The sequence below is a fragment of the Glycine max genome, chromosome 4 (assembly GCF_000004515.6).
Source record: "Glycine max cultivar Williams 82 chromosome 4, Glycine_max_v4.0, whole genome shotgun sequence".
NCBI lineage: Eukaryota > Viridiplantae > Streptophyta > Magnoliopsida > Fabales > Fabaceae > Glycine > Glycine max.
This window is the reverse complement of record NC_016091.4, coordinates 45768972-45790411: the sequence shown is the minus strand read 5'-3', so window position 1 is coordinate 45790411 and position 21440 is coordinate 45768972. Positions and strand designations below refer to the sequence as shown.

Genomic DNA, 21440 nt, shown 5'->3' with positions numbered 1-21440 from the left:
AATAATCAATTAGAAATTTTTTAATAAACTAGTGTATTTTGGAAATATTCTACATTAAATAGGTGTAATTATGGAAAAATACCGTGAAAAATATGCAACAAAAGAATGATTTCGTTGTATATTATTAAAGAAATTGTAACCCAAGAAAATTACAATTTTACTGTGAGGCAAATTTGTAACACAGAAAATTTGTAACATAATGAAATCTCATTGCTAAACAAACACCGGAAAGAGGGAGGGCTTCATAGGGGGAGACCGGAAAGGAGAAAGGAAGGAATGAAGAAATTGAAAATAGAAGATATATGTTTAAAATTATGGCGTGTTCATGGATCACTATTTTGATACCAAATATTAATAAATTGTTAGTTTAAGTAAAACTAAATTTGATGCCTTAGTCATGTTTCTAGTTGGTTAATTTTCCAAGTTGCTGTAAGTGTGAGCATTGATTTCTCTGTCTCGTAACTTATGTTTTTATGAAACAAAGCACCTGGTCATTCCTTCTTCCAAGCCACCAACCTTTATATTTATTATTTACTTTTAATAAAAATATGTATAATAATTAATGAGAATAAGGGTATAATTGAAAAAAAAAATTAATATTATTTTGGACTTTGAAAACAAAAGATAAATATGAACAAATTTTTGTTAAAAATTCATGGGCCTTGATATACTTAATCTGACCCAATTATATTATATTGAATTTTTTAAATGTTTGGATCGAATTTGGTCAAATTTAATTAAGACTCTATCATGAACCGATTGAGTAATACGTAATTTTTTTTAATTTGATCCAACTCATATCATATAATTTAATTTATTATATATAAATTAATCGATTGAGTAATACGTAATTTTTTTTAATCTAATATGATCCAACTCATATCATATAACTTAATTTATTATATATAAATTAATTATTAAATGAAAAAACTTTAGTAAATTTTTAGCCCATATAATTTATTAAATCATTAAATTGAATCACTTATGATTTTTTTCTTTTTAAGTTGTTATTTTTATCTCTATTTTAATTTTGTTTATGTTTTCACATGCTAATATCATATTTTATTTTTATTTAAAATAAAAATATTGTATTAGCATTCAAATTATTAATTATAGTAGTCAAATATTTTTACAATTGCATCTCTTTTAAATGCATTTAATTATTATATAATTACAAATTTTAAGAAAAAAATATTTTTTTAAAAAAAATATTTTCTTAAAAATAAAATCATTTTCTAAATATTAAGACCCAATTAACCTAATCTGACCCACCTATTTATGATGAGGTTGAATTGGGTTTAAAAGGAAAAAAGAAAAAAGAAAAAAATCCAACCCAACTTTAATGGTAAAATTTTAATCAATTTAAATAACAGATTTATCCAAATTCAACCAACCCGTAAACATCCTATAGGGCTTTTGTTTCAAGTTGAGAAAGAGCAACCAAATTAAACTAAACATGTAGCACATGACATTGCTGTTTCTCCGAACTGATAAATATCCATTTAAAGATAAAACAAAAGGTCAAACGTGACAAACGACAGAACTCAAATGCTTTCGTATACGTTATTAATTCATTTATTAGACATCTTTTGAACAATAACCTTAATTAATTAGTCACGCACTTCATCACTAGACACGGTCCGTACGAGGAAAGAATGTAGTATAAGTTAGAAGCATGCATGGCTAGAAACAAACTGTGCCTTTCCATGTAGTGTTCAACTGTGCCTACTTCACATTTCTCGTTGAATTCAGCAATGACATCAACGGTGGTGGCACACATCAACATGGGGCTACAATTTCGAGGAAATTGGTGCAATGCCAACAAGGGAGGGGAGTTTTTGAAGACAAGCTTTAATTCCTCATGCAACACAAATACATTTAATAATAAACGAAGATTTTCATAGTTGGTAATCACTGCAAGTTCTCAATGTAGTCCTGAGGGAATGGACACAAATACAATCAATGGAATGAAACATGTTCCATTGGTTCATCTCACAGCAGGCAAGTTGGCAAATGAAATTAACACAGAACAAATTGTTACCTTGTTTCGTGGAAGGTTTGTGGAGGACGTACAGGTTAATTTGTATATAGGCAGACTAATTTCTTTGTTAGGTGTTACGAAATTGAACCTGATAAAACTATCACCATGGAGACACTAATGAATTTTTTCCCGGTTAGCTTAATTAATTAACATCTTTTGCTTCATCAAACCTACAGCTGATTCATGAATATATCATATAATTGGGGGTTATTGATGATTCAGTAGTTGGTTAAAGTCCTTGACCACAATTAAAAAAAATTGTGACTAAGATTAAAACCTAATTATAAGCATCTATTACAAGACCACCAATATATCCCCCTAAATCACCACAATCTCTACCTCCATAACCATTATTGTCAATATATAAAAATCAAAAAAAGTATTTCTTTAATAATCCCAAAAGTATTTAATAAATATATTGATGTAATCAAGACTTTTAAAAACTTAACTACAATTTTTTTAAAATAAGAAATTTAAATTCAATTTAAAGAATAAAAATTATAAATTTTAAGATATCAAAATTTTATTTAACTATATTGTTTATTCATTTTATTTACTTTTTTAATTTTATGCAATGGAAATTTTAAAAATAAAAAATAATTATTTTTTTCTTTCTAAAATAAATAATTTAAAAATAATTAATACTCCACAATAAATAAACATAATTTTAAATAAACTAAGATACATGAGAATTATTTATTGAGAAAGCGGATGAAATACTCAAATTGAGAAACCAATGGAAATTTTAAAAAGATGATATTTTAGGTTGAGTCAATATTCAAAGAGGGGACTGCGTAAATAAGTTTTGCATAAGTTGCTAAAAAGGGCAGTTCCACCAAAATGGCATAATTGTTTGAAATTATTACAAAAAATGAGTAGCTTTTGAAAAAAATTACAAAAATGAATAAATCGTATAACTTTGCTTTATTAAATTATTTTTTAATTTTTAAATAATTTGTCACAGCTAAAAAATCACTATGAATTACTTTTTAACTAGTAATTTGTGGCCTTAAAAGCAATTGTTGGCGGCGGTTCCTTAGTAGTCACAAATTGTTTTAAAAAAAAAGTTTCAAGCATCAAAGTGTGTGTAAAAAACTACAGTAATTGACAAATGCTAGAAAATTCTAGCTAGACAATTCCTTCTATATAAAAAGTGATGAGAGAATAATAAATACAAGTTATTGATTGATGAGTGTAAAAGAGCATATAGGGTGCGAAAACATCACAGTTCATGACCATATTGCTTTGCCAACATTTGAAAAATAGAGCATTAATGAAGCAGAGGAATGAAAGATAGTCACGATGACCTACATATAAAATGGTTCAGGAAACTGCACTAAAACATGTCTCCAGCTTTGGGGCAAGTCAGAACAATTTTGGAGCTACTCAGGAAATGGAACTTCGCAAACTCATTTGGGTTGTTAATCGTATATTCAGGTTCAAGTACAGAGATATAGCAAATGGTAAACATCTATCTATCCATTAGTATATACACTAACTTCCCCTTCCCAGCCTCTTATACTACTTTTAAAGCAATTGTACAGAATATTTTTAATACGATTTACATTTAATTCACCATTTATATAAAGTTATTGATTGATGATGCAATAGTTGGTTAGAGTCCTTGGATCATAATTTAAAATATGTGAATAACATTAAAATTTAATTATAAACATCTTTTATGAAATCATTATTATTGTTGCCTATTTCACCAATACCTTTATCACCATCGTTGACAATATATATTGAAAAGTATTTAATAAATACGTTGTTATAATTAAGTATTCGTAAAATTAACTATAATTTTTTTTGAAAAAATTGTGAAACTAAAATTAAAGTTAAAGAATAAAAATTATAAATATTTAAATTGAAAAATATAAAAATTTTATTTAACTATATTATTTATTCATTTTAGTCACTTTATTTTATGTAATGAAAAATTTTAAAGTTAAAAATAATTATTTTTAATTTTATAAAATAAATTAAGAATTCATAACAAATAAACATATTTAAAATAAATTAAAATAAACTCAAATTGAGAAAGTAATGAAAAATTTTGTTCTCTAAAAATAAGTAGCTTAGGTTTTTTAATAGTTTTTTTTTTTATAAAAAAATTTGAATTTTGTAAGTAAAATAAGTAACGGAAAATTTTGTTGTCTAAATCTTATATGTTTCTTAAAAAAACATTTATACAAAAATTAATTTCTTTAAAATTATTTTTTTAAGTTTAAATAAATTTACTCATTATTCTACTATTATAACCATTACCAAATTATTAACACTATTATTATTGTTATCAGTACCATTACACCATCATCACAATTTTCATGATTATGTCACCATTAGTCGTTCCCACCAATACCATCACTTTTTATAGGAGCAAATTTATTATTTGCATACAATTTATATTACTGTCTATTAGATTTTCTTGTATGCACCTAACACACGAAAGTATCACAGCTTATTTTGCTAATTGCTTTTCCTATTCATACTTGTGACCACAAAATTGAATGGGCATTTAAAAGTGTGTAAAAAATTACTTGTCAAATGATTAAATTTATAATGTGTCAATTTGGATAAATTTCTTGGAATATTTTTAAGAGAAAAAAATAAGAAGAAAAGAAAATTAAATAAACTTTTTCTAAGTTAAAATTAGTTTATAGATGAGTTCAAAATCAACTTTTATTAATTAGAGTTAAGTATGAAAAATTTTACAAATTAATTAACTTATGCATATATAAGCTAATTTTAGCTAATAGAGAAACTTGTTTTATATTTTATTTCTTATTTTTTTTCCTAGAATTGCTTCAAGAGATGTTTATACAAGCAAGTCCACTGTAAAAATAAGACAATTCCAGACAATTCCATCTGTATAAGAAGTGATGAGAGAAAAAGAAATACAAGTTATAGATTGATGAGTATAAAAGAACATAAGGTACAAAAAGATCACCGTTAATGATCATAATGTTTTGAATCACTTGATGAATAGATAGAGCATTAATGAACCAGAGGAATGAAAAATCGTCTCGATGACCTGCATATAAAATGGTTCAGGAAACTGCTCTAAACCATATATTCAGCTGTGGGGGAAGTCAGAACGATTTTGGAGCTACTCAGGAAATGGACCTTCGCAATCTCGATCATTTGGGTTGTTATTCGTTTTCAGGTTCAAGTAAAGAGATATAATAAATGGTAAACATGTATCTATCCATTTATATACAAGATGCTTATGATTACCTCTTTCCCAACCTCTTATACTACTTAGTATAAGACGTTGGGGTAGTGGTAATCGTAAATTAAGCAATTGTACAAAGTACTTTTAATTCGATTTACATTTTTAAGGAATATTTGCATTGATGGTTTGCTCAAAGACAAAAACATAAATATGACAGGAAGGATGAAATTGAAGTTGAAACTGGGTTTGATGTTGCCGGAAAGAATGGTACGCGAAGAGATTGGATAATCAGGGATCATTACACGAAAGAGATCATAGCTAAAGCAACCAGTTGCAATGGTTTATCCTTTTTAGTTTAAGAAATACAAATACACACTATCATACACATTCCTTATAACATTTTCTAATGTTAGTTAACGCACTCTTATAAGCATTGGACTCACAAAATTGTGCAATTTCCAATATATTTCAACCAAATACAAAAGTTGTGTTCGTAACAGTGTTAGTGTTAGTAACATTTCTTTCAATTTTCATAATTACTAACTATATAACCCATAATATTTGCTCCATTTTCTATCATTTCCTTGATGCAGTACATGGGCAATCGTGAATAGAGAAACAAGAAGATTATGCAAGATACCTGAAGAAGTTAGACAAGAACTTGTCCCTTTCTAATTTAATAGGTTTCCCATCTCCAGGGAAGAAATAGATCATCAGAAGATAGAAAATCTCACTGATGCCACTGATGAGAGTTTTCGATTTGGTGTGACTGTAAGTTTGATAACAAAGTTTTAGGTTCAATAACACTTCACTCGATTCCCTTCTTCCTCAAGGTCCATAAAATTCTAGTCCCACATTTGGATTATGGTTATAATATCATTGAATATTTGTATTGACTGCTTTTTTATCTGCATGCAAACCAGCCAGGGAGGAACGACATGGATGTTAACCAATATGTTAACAATGTGAAATACATCACATGGATCTTAGAGGTAATTAACATATTTGACAATAAACAAAAAGTTCCAAGCTATGACAAAATAATGTATGCCAGAAAACGTGACAGTTATGTCTAGATTCTGTTTTTTTTTACTAGTAAATATTGTCAGCAAATTGGCTATGTTTGACCACTTAAGTCCCTCAAAACAGTTGTGCAATGTTATACATTTTATAAATTTGCTGATGATTAACATGAAATGTAAGAAGAAATAACCATTGGGTATGTTGATTTGGTTGGTGCAGAGTGTGCCAAGAGAAGTATTAGAAGATTATAAAATGACAAGCATGACTTTAGAGTTTCGGTGTGAATGTACTCAATCAGATTTGTTGGAATCAATGAGTAGTCCATCCGTGATTGGTGCCTCTAATAATGACTCTGTTAACACAAAACCTGACCTGCAATATATATACACCTGCTTCGTCTACAAGACACTAAAGCCGAGTTGGTCCAAGCCAGAACAGAATGGCATCTTAAGCAAAACACAAGTGATGCAAGGTTATGAATTGAAAACTGTGGATGCTTTGGATGGGGTAGGTGAAATCTGTTGTGGATGTTTTGCGACAATACATATATCTATTTTTCAAAAAAATTCATTTTATGAGGTTTAGTGGCTGTTTTACTATCAAAAATTTCAAGAATGCTTATGTGAGGGGGTATGGTGATATAGGACTCATATAGCATTATGTGGTTATATATTATGCAAACAGGATGCGTTATGTAAAAACTAGAAAGCCTTGCTTTTTGGGCACCCTTCTGCTCAAAGCAACCATTTTCACTCTTACGGTTTGTTTGGCAGCAAAGAAATGTGGAAGAAAGAAAGGGAACTGTACAAACTTTTGCGCTCTTCCTTTGCTTGTTAAGCATGCACAGTCATGGAAATTTTGGAAAAACTTGTGAGACCCACGTGAAAAGATTTCCACGCAAAAACGAACAGTAAACCATCATTCATTGCGACAATCCAACCATTTTTCGTCTATATAAAACTGATTATATATATATATATATATATATATTTGATTTTCTCTCTATTTGATTTTATTTTTCTTTAATCAAATAATCTCTATTTTCACTTATTTCCTACCTAATTTTTTTCCCTTTCTCACCTATCAACTTGCTCTCTCTCTCTCTCAAATTCTTCTCCCTCTACCAAACAAAACATTAATAAAATTCGTTGTTTATATTATACAAAAGAAAAACTCGTTGCTTATAAAAGAATTTGTTTGTAAAATAATTGAAGTCTATTATGAACTTGTGATCTTGAAGAAGTTAGATGTTTGTGCAAAAAAATATTGGTTTGACTTAATCTCGGCCGGCAATTAATTGAACTAAATTTTCAATTGATCAAATTGACCAAAGTAATTGATAAAATATCAATACAAAGTTCTTAAAGAAACAAAATTGCATAAATAAAAAATGTAATTTAAAAGAAATGAAATCAAAATTTAATGAAAAATGATATGTTCAATAAAACTAATTGAAAAATTAGTTAAAAATTAAAAATTGATACCTAGTTAAAGACTTTTAAACTAGCTTATTAAATCATAAATATATGATAAAATTATTTGTTGATATAGTTAAAAAATATAAAATAACAATATTGAACATATTTATATGATATTTTTATATACATTTTAATTTTATTTTATGGATAAAAATATGTTTTGAAGTGTTATAATTTTATTTTTTTATTAATTTTAAACTCTTTTAATTATATTTTAGATAAATTATTTTAATTACATTTTATTTTTAATTATTAATTTTTTTTTCAAATTGTGTATTTAACTATTAATCTTATACTATATCTTAAAATATTTTTAAAGTAAAAAAATATATATATTTGAGTAGACATTGTACTTTTATCATGTTATTTACTGTAATAGTTAAAACAAAATATCTAATATAAAATTATTAAAAAATAATTCAACATTTATGATTGTCAATTTTGAAAAATATGATGTTGAAATAATAAATTAAATATTATAACTAGTATAATGGTTAAACTAAATAGTGTAATATAAAAAATTATAAAATGTAGTAGCAAAAATAAAATAAAATAAATCTATCATATATCATTATCAATATCTTGATGTATAATGCTAAAATAATAAAATAAATAGTGTAATTATTAAATTAAACAATTTAATAAACAATAAAACTATTTAAACAATGGTAATAAGAAAATTTATTAAATATTTTAAGAATAAAATAGAAAAAACTAAAAGCTAAAAGTTATTATTATTTCAAGTAGCATTTCAACAAATATTTGAGTCATTAATTTTTTTTTATCAAATAACAAAACAAGTTTTACTGTTAGTAAACAAAATTTAAAAATTAGCTAAAATGATTTACCAAAAATAGCCAAAATATAAAAAGGTATGTAAATTTCAGAAATATAAAAGAATTTAAACCAAAAATTAAATGCAGACATCTAAAAGAGAGCAGCTAAACTGAAAGAAATTTAGAACGAAAAGGCTGTAAATTTTGCAAAAGAATATACATACTTAACTTCGAAAGTAAAAGAATATTTGGAAATATAAAGGATGCACGCTTGAAATATGTGAAATAATGTGCAAGAAACTTCAATTCAAAAGGGTTATAAAAGTTGCTAGAAAACTAAATGCATTAGTTTAAAGACTTGAAATCAAAGAAAGAGGACGAAGTAAGGAAGTGAAATGAAAAAAAGTAAGAACAATTTGAGTACATCATTCTTAATTTTGGGTTGAATAATAATATTTGAACTCCCAAAATTTAAAAGCATCTCATTAATACTTTTTTTTTCTAACTCTTTCTTCATATTACATCATATCATAATACTAATAAAAATATTTTAATGAACACCTATCATATTATCTTACACCTAGAGAGAGTTAAAAAGAAAAAAATATATAAATATAATAGGATTTATGATGTGATACGAAAATAAAAATAAAAAAATATAAAGTATTGATAGAATATTTAAAATAAATAGATGTAACAAGCGTCCAAAAAATCGTTTTCCTTCTCATGTAGAAGTAGTTGTGTTGGATCGCGCTTGCTTTTGTTTTCAGTTGAGAAAAAGCAACCAAAACATGTGGCACACGACATTGCTGTTTCTCCGAACTGATACATATTTAATCAAGGATAAAACAAAATTAAACGTGACAAACGACAGAACCGAAATGCTTTCGGGAATGTCATTAATTCAACATTTATTTTTCATCTTTTGAGTTACACACTTCATTACTAGACACGCCCGAAAGTCCGGAGACAGAATGCATAAATTAGAAGCATGGCTAGAAGCAAACATCAGTTCTACTTAATTTCCATATCAAATTAATTTCTCGTTCAATTAAGCAATGACATCAATGGTGGCACCCATCAACATGGGGCTACAATTTCGAGGAAATTGGTGCAATGTCAACAAGAACAAGGGAAGGGAGTTTTTGAAGCCAAACTTTAATTCCTCATGCAACACTAATATTGCATTGAACAATAAACGAAGATTTTCATTGTTGGTGACTGCAAGTTCTCAATGTAGTCCTGGGAGAATAATGGGCACAATCAATGAAATAAAACATGTTCCAATGATTCATCCTGCAGCAGGAAAGTTGGCAAATGAAAACAAACAACATACAACCCTTGTTACCTTGTTTCGTGGAAGGTTTGTGAAAGACAGGTCTGTATATAGGCAAATTTTCTTTGTCAGATCTTACGAAATTGGCCCGGATAAAACTATCACCGTGGAGACACTAATGAATTTTCTCCAGGTTAGCTTAATACATCATAACCTATTTGAAGATCTTACAATATAATTTCTTTTTACCTTCACTACACATTATATAATTTATTTGTTACACCACCAACAATAGTCCAATATCACATTTATTTCTGTTGTTATTATTGTCATTCCTGTGAAGTATAAACACTTTTCTTGTTACGTGCATCATAATCTATGAAGTATAAACATTTTTCTTGTTTGAGGTACCGTCATGTCATATAGATTTCTGACATCACACATATGGACAATTGTTCGACACTTATTATTAAATGTTTGATTCAAAAATTATTTTATTTTTTTCTTGAACACTTATTTCGTCACTCTTATACAATTGATATATTTAAAAAAACATATAATATTGGTTTAAAAAGATAAATATATTATCAATTTGAAAATTTTGTTATATATTATTTACATTTTATTTAATTAGAATTTCTATGTTTATACGTGTATATTATGTGTTTGCATCCTATATTTTAGACATTAACTATATGGAAGTGTTTGTGCTTCATAAATCACAACACAACCGTTGCCGAGATTGCTCCCGTTGCTACTCTAACCATTGTCCCTAGTCATTTCTATTATTATTGTTTTTTTCAAGATGTCACTTCCATTGTTATATCACAGTTGCAACCCCACTATAGCTGTCACCAGTCACCACTGCTGCTACTATCTTCGTTCCTACTTTTGCCATCACTTTTAATTTACAGGAGTAATTTTATTAATTGCATATAATTTATATTATTAATTATCTATTGGGTTTTCTTGTATGCACCAAACATATATGAGAGGATATGAGTTTATCTTGCTCATATACTTTCGTATTCTTATACTATTTTGACCATACGATGGAGAATAGTCTCGGTGACCTGCATGTACAATGGTTCAGGAAACTTGTCTAAATCATATGTCCAACTGTGGGGTAAGTCAAAACGATTTTGGAGCTACTCACGAAATGGACCTTCGCAAACTCATATGGGTTGTTACTCGTATTCAAGTTCAAGTACAGAGATATAGCAAATGGTAAAATTTATCCATTTATACACGATGCATGTATCTGTCCCTGCCCCTTCCTCTGCCTCTAATAATACTACAATACTACTCCTTTTTAAAGAATTTGTCCAAGGTGCTTTTAATACGATTTTCATTTGTAAGGAATACTATGATGGTTTGCTTAAAGACAAAATGATGAATACGACAGGGGGGAGGAAATTGAGGTTGATACTTGGTTTGATATTGCCGGAAAGAATGGGATTCGGAGAGATTGGATAATCAGGGATCATTATACCAAAGAGATCATAGCAAAAGCAACTAGGTACAATAGTTCTTCCTTATGATTTGAGAAGTGCTGATAGCATATTTTTTAGCACACTCCTTGTCACATAGTGTACATTTTAGCATTAGTTAAAACTTATTAGAAATTATAAAGTCACAGGTGACACTCGTTAAATAAGATATGGGCTTATAAAATTTTATAGTTTTTAATAAATTTCAATCAATAAAAAAGTATGCTTGACATATGTTACTAGCATTTCTCATTCAGTTTTCATAATTAGTCACTAACCTCTTAATATTAGCTCCATTTTCTATAATTTCCTTGATGCAGCACATGGACGATGATGAATAGAGAAACAAGAAGATTATCCAAGATATCTGAAGAAGTCAGACAAGAACTGGTTCCTTTCTTCTTTAATAAGCTTGCCATTGCCAGGGAAGAAATAGATCATCAGAAGATACACAAGCTCACTGACTCCACTGCTGAGAGTTTTCGATATGGAGTGACTGTAAGTTTGATGGCAAATTTCTAGGTTTAATAATAATCCCATCTCCCTTAATTAACACTTCACTCGATTCCCATCTTCCTCAAGGGCTATAAAATTTTATTCCCACATTTGGATTATCGCTATATCATTGTATTGATTGCTTGTTTATCTGCATGCAAACCAGCCAGGGTGGAACGACATGGATGTTAACCAGCATGTTAACAATGTAAAATACATCAGATGGATCTTAGAGGTACATAACATATAGACGAAAAAAAGTTTCAAGCTATGTCGAAATTATGTATATGAGAAACGTGGCTGTGGTAACTATACTTTTTATTTCACTATTAGCATTGTTAGCAAATTGACTATGTTTGATCTCTTAATAACGACACTCATATAGTACTTGTTCTTAGGGACGTTTGTTTCACGGAATGATAGGAGCCATAAGATTAGCAGTGTTATTTAAAATTCCTACTCATATGATTTAAAAACATGTTGGTTACATTTTAATATTCTTAGGATATTTTTTTAAATTCCAAATAATTTAAATAAAAAAGTACAAAATGGAAGTTACATGTGTATTAGAGAATAATTTATCATATTCTAAAGAAAATATCACACTCACCCATCCCTCTTTATGTGAATGAAAGCATGAGAAAGTAAAAAAGAAAGTTATGATATTCACATAAATCAACAATACCGGGAAATAATTTTTTAAAACTTATAAAAAATGTTACATTATATTTCTAGAAATAGACTTTTAATTTGTGAAAGAAACACACTCTTGTAAAATTTACCGGGTGATGATTAACACACTAGGTAAGAAGAACTAACCATTTGCATTGGTATGTTGACTTGGTTGGTGCAGAGTGTGCCAAGAGAAGTATTAGAAGATTATAAAATGACAAGCATGACTTTAGAGTTTCGGCGTGAATGTACTCAATCAGATTTGTTGGAATCAATGAGTAGTTCATCCTCCAACGTGACTGGTGCCTCTAATAATGACTCTGTTAACACAAAACCTGACCTGCAATATATACACCTGCTTCGTCTACAAGACACTAAAGCCGAGTTGGTCCGAGCCAGAACAGAATGGCATCTTAAGCAAAATCACAAGTGATGCAAGTTATATATGACGGTTTTAAATTGTGCGTGATATATATACCAATGATAGCATGGAGGCATATGTGGACCCAACCAATACCATACTACTACAATTTTAGCTAGTTTTTGTTCACTCTTCTGATCTTGCTTTTCTAGATCCTTTATCTCATGTTTAATAATTTGCCAAATATGCTTATTTATACAATTTGACTATGATGGCAAAAGTTGTATTAATTCATTCAATCTGAAGAATGATGTTTTGATTCAATCCTATTAGAAATAGTAATTCAAATTTTTAAACGAAATAAAATAAAGGAGAATAATTGATGGATTGCTCAAGCTGATGATTCCCATGCATCGCATAGCATACTTGATTCATGAGAAAAAACGAAAGATGGGCCAAATTTTAAGGGTCTTAGAAATGTGAAAGTAATTAATTCCACTTTTGAAATATGTTATATATATGGGACTTTGTGAAGACTATAGATATGACTGATAGTGAAATTTGTTTGGATAGATATTTTTTTCTTTGTTTTGATTTGTACTAGACTTGAAATTATAATATTTTATATTATTTTGTTTTTGTCTACAATGACCATGTGAGGATGAAACTTAAGTCTTTATACATCTATCATGTTCCTATCATTAGGCCGATCCTAATGTGTGTAAATTTTTTCACAATTTGATTCTAAATGATAGTATTGAAAATATAGAATTGATTTAAGGTAAATTTTCAACATGTTTGATTTTACGTTGGAAAAGAATTTAAAATTGATTGAGTTAAAATAATTTCAAGTATAACTTTTGAACGAGATAAAAAGATTATATTAAATTTTACTCCTAATTTTTTTAATAAAGACATCCAAACATAAATCACATAATCTAAAAATTAATTTTATTCAAAATCAATTTTAGGTCATTTAAAGATACACTATCTAAATTTGTAATTAGGGTGTATGGTTAATCTTATAAGTTAAATCTATTATAAAACTTTGGAGATGAAAGGTGTAATAAGTCTAATTTTTATTTTCGAGGACTATGACCGTCAATAAATGTGATTTAGGATTGTTACATAACTAGGGGTGTAATAGGATCACATCCAATATGTGAATATGTCTAATCCAACCCAACCCAACCCAATTAGATTTTTATGGGTTGGATTGAGTTACTGGATTGAATTTGTTTTATTTTAACAAACCAATTAAAATTAGATTGTGTAACGGGTTTAAAGTTTTGGCCCGACCAAAATCCAATCGAGCTGGCATACACCAACAAACATATAGCAAAATACTAATGGTATGCTAAATAGTAAATAAATACTAATATAGAAAATCCTATAGTAAGCACTTATACAAATTATGTTTATCTTTTCTTTATTATATAGTTTAAGACTTCTTTGTTTTTATAATTAGTAATTACCATTGACTTAAGTATTTTGAGTTGTAAAATAATATATGTTTTATGAATAATGTGAGTTGTTAGATAAGTTATGAGTTTTATATTTTATAATTATGAATGAGTTACTTAAATTAATTTTAGGTATATGACTTATGATTTATGTTTTATTTTTTTCCATTCAAAGAGTAATTGTAAAATTAATTTTTAAAAATATCTCTTACTATTTTTGAGTTTGAAAATTTATTTAATTTTTTTTCAAGACTTTAAAGATGGGAGAATTTTTTTTAATGAGCAAATCCAATTCAATTAAAGTTAAATTAGGTTAAAAAAATAAAAAATAAAATCAATTTATTCCAATCCAATTAAATTTAATCAAAAAATAAATAAAACTCAATCTAACTCGGGTCACATAGACTCTATTTTTTATTGTAGTAAAATAAACAGGATTGACTAAATGATAACGCAAAGAATAGAGCAAAAGTAAGGATTCGATGGAAATTAACTTAGGCGTTAATATCAATTTTCGTAAAAGAAAAATTATACTATTTAGCAATTTTCTAAAATTATATACTGATAATAATTGGTTAAAGTACAAATAAAAATGTATCCATCGATATTTCGTACTTTTCTTTTTCCCTTTCAATGTTTTGCAATCAACGAGTATCTCATATGTCAACTAGTTCGGCTTTCCTATTTAAGTTCTTATTACCCCCCTCAAATATCTTTTACTTGGCCATTGAATAATTAACGTTTTATTATTCTCACCATGGAAATAGCTTGATGTGGAAGAGAATTGGAAACCGCTTACCTACACAAACTACTTTTTATTGTTTAGAGATAAATTAGAGGTGCCCTATTCTAAAGGACATGAATATTGTGGTACGCACCATTTTTTATGGCTAGAATGGCACATATGCAACAACACCTCTAGTATCTTCTATTTTTGCGTGCAAGTTAACGACGGATTTCTCACCTTATTTTCTCCCACTCGAATGAAGTGGTTGGGCTGCGAATCCGACATCTTCCTCTAATGTTATTGATTTTATGCCTTTCCAATAATTCACCATTAGTTGCACCTACAAATTGTACACTCTTTTTGAAATGAAACTATTTACCCTTCAACAAGAAACTTGAGCTAGACTTATATTTAACATTACTTTTTCATTATTCCCACTTGCCGAATTCACTATAAGCTTATTTAGCTACTTGAGGTCTTAATTAACTAGCAATTGCATCGATCAATGGCGGCAATCAGCAACATCGGTTCACATTTTCCAGGGAATTTAAGCGATGCAAAGAAGGATAATAATGTTTTGAGGCTTAGTTTTTGTTCTCCACGCAACACTACTAACATGTCTAATAACAAACGAAGATTTTTATCGGTGAGTGCAAGTTACAATGACAGTCCTCGAAAAATGGACACAACAAATAGAGTGAATGTGAATGGAATAAACGTGGCAGAGGCTCCTCTACAAGCAGGGAAATTGGCAAATGAAAGTGCAGCAGATGAAGCTATTGTTACCAGCTTGCGTGGAAGGTTTGTGGAGGGTAAGTTTGTATTTAGGCAAATTTTTGTTATCAGGTCTTATGAAATTGGACCAGATAAAACTGCCACAATGGAGACAATCATGAATTTTCTTCAGGTTAGCTTCACAATTCAAGCATCAACGAATAACTCAGTATATCGTTTTCACAATTATCTACATACATTAAGTTTTAAGCCACACACCCCCAATTGCATTCTACTTCATTTCTGCAATATTGTTCATTAACATAAAATGTGTCATGGTTGCTTAGCCAGATTCAAAATCGTGGCTTAATGGTTTTTCTAATCTGATGGCCAATTATTACACCATAAAATTGAACAAAAATATCCTGAGATCTTTCCATTAATACCATTTGATCTTTATATGTGCAGTATATTTAGACTTTATGATACCGATGAATTCTGACATATAGAAGATCTTATTATTAATTTATTAGACCTAGATAAACATAGATGAATAATATTTTAAAATGCTTGATGAATAGAGTGTATGAATGAACCAAAGCAATTTATTATTCAATCATTTTTTAGGAAACTGCTTTGAATCATGTCACCAGCTCCGGGATTGGTGGAGAAGGATTTGGAGCAACCCGCGAGATGAGCCTTAGAAAACTCATTTGGGTGGTTACTCGTATTCAAGTTCAAGTGCAAAGATATAACAAATGGTAAATAAATATAATGCTTCCAACCCTTTGCCTTGCATATCAATACATAATATTTGTGAGCTCTTATGTTTGATTGTTTAGTTCAAAGAATTAATAAAACGAACATAAATGTGACAGGGGAGACGAAATTGAAGTTGATACTTGGGTTGATGCAGCAGGAAAGAATGGAATGCGAAGAGATTGGATAATCAGGGATCATTACACCAAAGAAATCATAACAAGAGCAACAAGGTGCATATTTCATCCTTTTCATGCATTTTTCTTTACAAAAAAATTAGAGGAGTAAAGTCTCGAGATTAATCAGGAAAGGCCTCAAGGTTCAAATAGTCCTTACTTATAAATTATTCACCAACAAAGTTTTCACAAACAAGAACTCACATTTGAGATATGAGTTCAATCCTTACTGACTGAACGAACATTCGTGGACTCTTACATTGAGGTTTCGCCAATATATATGCTAAAAATAATTTGCCTCATGCAGCACATGGGTGATCATGAATAGACAAACAAGAAGACTATCCAAGATCCCTGAAGAGGTTAAGCAAGAGCTTCTTCCTTTTTACCTTAATAACAGGCTTGCCGTTCCTACCGAAGAAGCAGATTCTGAAAAGATAGACAAACTCACTGATGAAACTGCTCAGAGAATCCGATCTGGCCTGGCTGTAAGTTTGATATCTGATTTCAGTTTAATTTTACACCCCCTCCTCTTTATTATCAATTACCATTTCACTTTTAGTCTAACTTTACTTTCTCAAAAACTATAATAGTGTCTAGTGCATGTCACAATTATATTTCGTTAAGATCATCGCATTAACCCTTTCTTTTGCCATGTAATACAGCCAAGGTGGAATGACATGGATGCCAACCAGCATGTCAACAATGTGAAATACATTGGATGGATTTTAGAGGTACGAATTGGTTGACAGAACAAGTTGCAAGAAATGGCAAAACAAATTATATATGTGGCCAAATTTTCAGTACTCTATTTATTATACACGTTAGAGATGATTAATTCCACATACAAAAACTAACATATTAACAACTAACATTTGCCAATTAAAAAGAAGAAAAAAACCATTTCTGTAATATGTACCAATGTTGATTTGGCATATTAATATGGTTGTTGCAGAGTGTGCCAATTGAAGTGCTAGAACATTATAATATGACAAGCATGACTTTGGAGTTTCGGCGTGAATGTACACAATCAAATTTGTTGGAGTCCATGACATGTCCAACAGCAAGAGTTATGGAGTCCAATAATAATTCCAAGAACAGAAAACCCGAACTGCAATACACACACTTGCTTCGTCTGCAACAATATAAAGCAGATGTTATCCGAGCCAGAACTGAATGGAATTTAAAGCAAAAGCAACAGTGATACGTAACATTGACAAAAACCACAGTATCTGTGGACCCTGTACCCTTCTTCTATGTTCCTGTTTGTTTTTTGCTCTTATGGTTTTGCTTTCTAGAATCCTTTCACTCTTTCAGTTCTACATTCATTACACATTTGTCAATTTATCCTATTTTGTAAATTCTTTCTGTGAGAAGAACTATAGATTGCTAATAATTGAGAAATTTGTTATAATAGAAGCATGTTGATAATAACTGATTAAAATATCAACACATATCTCAGTCTGAATATTATTTTAGTGTTCTGAGATTGAATTGCCTAATCTACAGAGTACAGACTCGAAAAGAATCCTTGAAAATAAGTGGTTAAAATGTTGGAAACAGCTGATATGCATACACTTGCAACCATAAATTATAGAGTTATATGCATGAAACCATTTTTGGTTATGTATTGAGGACGAACCCGTAACACAAAGGAAACATGTTTTGGTTGTGTATATTACACAATGAAAATGCGTTTCCATCAAGGATGTTTTTGGAGAGAAAAAAATAACAAACAAAACTTGGGGGTGAAAATAGCGACCAAATGATTGGGAATAGCAACCTCCCTTTTGCTTTTCTTTTTTGCATCCATTATGGGGTTTTAGTTCAAGGAAATAACAGTAAAGAACTACCATTTCGGCTATCACTTTTGTGATTCTCACCTTCACTTTTTAAAAAGTAGTGGGAATAGACCAAATTGTCTTTTTCTCCACCCCCCCACCCCTTCTCCTTCCCTCTTCCCCATTCTTCTCTTCTCTTTCCCTCCCCACCATTTTCTCCTCCTCCCTATAGGTGCATCCAACTCCCTTCTCCCTTCATTTCTCATTTTCATTTGTCAAAGGTGATTTTTTTTCATTTTTTATACACAACAGAAGTATGATTCCCTTGTGATTTTTTTTAATTCTGAAAAAATAACACAATGAAAGTATAATTTTGTTGTGTTCCTCAACCCAGAACACAATGGAATCATGATTCCGTTATGTTAATTAAAACACTTTTTTTATTAAAAATAACACAATAGAAACATGATTCCGTTGTATTAATCAACACAACAAAATTATAATTTCATTGCACAATAGGGGTGAAAATAAAATAACACAATAAAATCATGATTATGTTGTGTTATTGAGGGTGAAAAAAAGTTAACGGAATCATTATTTTTTTGTACAAGTGTATAACAAAAATGTGTTTTCATTATTATTATTATTTTATCTCTCAAGAAGACAACAGAATCACAATTTCATTGTGTTTTTGTCCGGGGACAATTTTGGGATGATATAAAAGGCACCCACGTGGGTAGTGCCAATTTCAAAAGTGTCAGTGCCAATAGCAACGGCCTAAGAGTAAAACCAACCTAGAATGAGGCCCGAAGCAGCAATATAGCAGTCTCCAAACAGAAATAGAAGAACAAAACATGTACTCTCTTGCTGACAAGATCTAAAGAAAGATACGAAAAAAATATAAAACCAGCAATATGCACGCTTGCGGCTTGTTGTCTCTGCTCCTACTCAGTAAAAGAGATTACCAAGAAAGCTGATTAGAATCCAATCCAAGCATCTTTATATAGAGGAGAAAAATGCTGAAAAGCTTGCTGAGCTATTGCTGACCAATTCCAATTAGTGAATATCCTTCGTAAACAAGTTTTGTTTTATTTTTCTCTCTCTCTTCTCATGGGTAGGATGAAGCCGTGGAGGATAAATGCACAAGTCACGGGTTAATTAAGGTGATGTTTTGCATTTCTTTTATTTTCTTCATTACTTCAAACTCAAACTCATATGAGAAGATTTAAAAATAGATCAAATTAAATAATATTTGCAATTCAATACTTTAGAAATATTCTATTTACAATGTATCTTAATTTAATAAATGAGTTAATTCATCAGTATTTAAAAGTTCATGTTATTATTTAAAGTTTGTCAAACAAAAATAAACAAGTATTTTTATTTTTTATGAGTTTAGGACCATCTATTAATAAGGACCCTCTTCTATATGAGTATAAAAAATGTATATATTTTGCATAAAAAAATAAGTACTAGATTTCATTAAAAAAAACATGATTTATGACATTAATTGAATAAAGAAATGTTAAAAACATATTTTTTTACACATTTTTTGAATATATTTTTTCTTATTTATTAAAATTTATTAAAAATAATAAAATTTTATAGGTTTCACATTATATTTAATAATTTTTTCTTAATTTTATAATTTTTTAATAAATTAAAAAGAATATATTAAAAAATATATTCATAATATTCCTCAATGGAATAACACAATTTTTTTTATCAATAACTGAATAACACAGTTTTAACAAACATTAAAAAGATATCACATTTTCATTCAAATTGCTCCATATTATCATGTATGATTCAATTCCAAAAAAAAATTAAGCACACACTTCCCAAAAAGCAGACAACCATTTTTTTCTCATCAATCATGTCATAGTAAATCATACATATATTTTTTATTTATTTATTAATATATTAACTTTTAGTCTTTTTTATAATTTAAAATTTGGTTTGTGTTTCTTGTCCTGTAAAGAAAATAAACACTTTAATTCTATTACATATTCTTTACACGTGGATATCTCATTTGAAAAAGAAACTAATAACCAAGAGAAATATATTTTCTTATTATCTGTCTGCATTTTAATTTGGATAAAAAGGGAATAAAATTAGAGAAAGATTAAAATTTATTTATGAAAATAATATAAAATAACATATAAAAAATATTATATTATTATATAAAGTTTCTTTTTTGGGTCCCCTACTCTATCCATAGGCTTGTGGACCATCAACTCACCGAACAAAATGCCTAGCTAGGGTTGGCTCCTTGTTACTCTTGGTGGTTATTGGCTTCAATCAAGGTAGCAGGACAGAGTGAAACACAACGAAGATGAAAATAATGGCACATGTTAGGACTTTAACATCTAAGTTAATTAGGAGATAGTTATAGCAAAGTAATAATAATATGAATGGAGTCTAAGATCTTTCGTACCTGCATTAGGCGTGGAATCATGTATTTATATGTAATTAAGGATGGTTGATTTTGAGACGTGTGACGATTATTAACTTTGGCGAGTTAGTGGCCACAATCCAACCATATTACAAAGTGAAGTGTGGAGAACTGGAGGGCTATCGGATAAGATAAGAAATGATTGCTGTGGCAAAATAGAGAGTGATGATTTGATTGAGCAAATTTTAGCTCATAAATGTAAACCATATCTTTCATCGTGTTACATACTATCCATCGAGTAACGGCGTTGGCTCATGCTGATGAGTGGTTGGATTTTGTAGTTCTCTTAAATCTAATCAAAGTTTTATATCTGCTAGGGCTGTAAAAAAACATATGAATTAAATACAATTTTGAATAGATATATTACTAACTATCTCAGGAAATCTAATTTTAGTTTGCATACTGTTTCTATTATATTACAGGGTTTTTTTAAGTATATCAGACCACTAACCCACCCTTAAATAAGATGAACTATATATATTTTTTGACCCACATCTCTTGAACAGGTTAATCTTTCCAAACCCACTTATAACAGGCTAATGATGAAGCACGTACGTTAACCTATTTTGTCACTCTTA

General features: G+C 29.1%; 2 protein-coding genes and 1 pseudogene across 3 annotated transcripts; all 3 read left to right on the top strand.

The window, feature by feature from the left end:
• Positions 1-1754: 1754 nt before the first annotated feature.
• On the top strand, positions 1755-6718 carry LOC100792333 (palmitoyl-acyl carrier protein thioesterase, chloroplastic-like; annotated as a pseudogene).
• Positions 6719-8746: 2028 nt separating this feature from the next.
• On the top strand, positions 8747-13158 carry LOC100791811 (palmitoyl-acyl carrier protein thioesterase, chloroplastic). Its single transcript, XM_003522393.5, has 6 exons — positions 8747-9962; positions 10863-10996; positions 11175-11288; positions 11580-11757; positions 11921-11989; positions 12608-13158. The coding sequence occupies exons 1-6, from the start codon at positions 9552-9554 to the stop codon at positions 12857-12859; spliced, it is 1158 nt and encodes a 385-aa protein (XP_003522441.1). The 5' UTR covers positions 8747-9551; the 3' UTR covers positions 12860-13158.
• A 2237-nt stretch (positions 13159-15395) lies between these two features.
• Positions 15396-18060, top strand: LOC100791281 (palmitoyl-acyl carrier protein thioesterase, chloroplastic). 2 transcript variants are annotated; one of them, XM_003522392.4, is made up of 6 exons: positions 15396-15884; positions 16319-16452; positions 16570-16683; positions 16934-17114; positions 17292-17360; positions 17582-18060. In XM_003522392.4, the coding sequence occupies exons 1-6, from the start codon at positions 15483-15485 to the stop codon at positions 17828-17830; spliced, it is 1149 nt and encodes a 382-aa protein (XP_003522440.1). In that variant the 5' UTR covers positions 15396-15482; the 3' UTR covers positions 17831-18060. The 2 variants fall into 2 exon arrangements, with proteins under 2 accessions (XP_003522440.1, XP_040870922.1); XM_041014988.1 differs by having other exon boundaries at positions 15586-15789.
• Positions 18061-21440: the final 3380 nt, after the last annotated feature.

Coding starts and splice junctions, on each gene's coding strand:
- LOC100791281 (XM_003522392.4), top strand. CDS start 15,483: ATGGCGGCAATCAGCAACATCGGTTCACATTTTCCAGGGAATTTAAGC. Junction 15,885..16,318: donor CAATCATGAATTTTCTTCAG/GTTAGCTTCACA, acceptor ATCATTTTTTAG/GAAACTGCTTTGAATCATGT. Junction 16,453..16,569: donor GTGCAAAGATATAACAAATG/GTAAATAAATAT, acceptor TAAATGTGACAG/GGGAGACGAAATTGAAGTTG.
- LOC100791811 (XM_003522393.5), top strand. CDS start 9,552: ATGACATCAATGGTGGCACCCATCAACATGGGGCTACAATTTCGAGGA. Junction 9,963..10,862: donor CACTAATGAATTTTCTCCAG/GTTAGCTTAATA, acceptor ACAATGGTTCAG/GAAACTTGTCTAAATCATAT. Junction 10,997..11,174: donor GTACAGAGATATAGCAAATG/GTAAAATTTATC, acceptor TGAATACGACAG/GGGGGAGGAAATTGAGGTTG.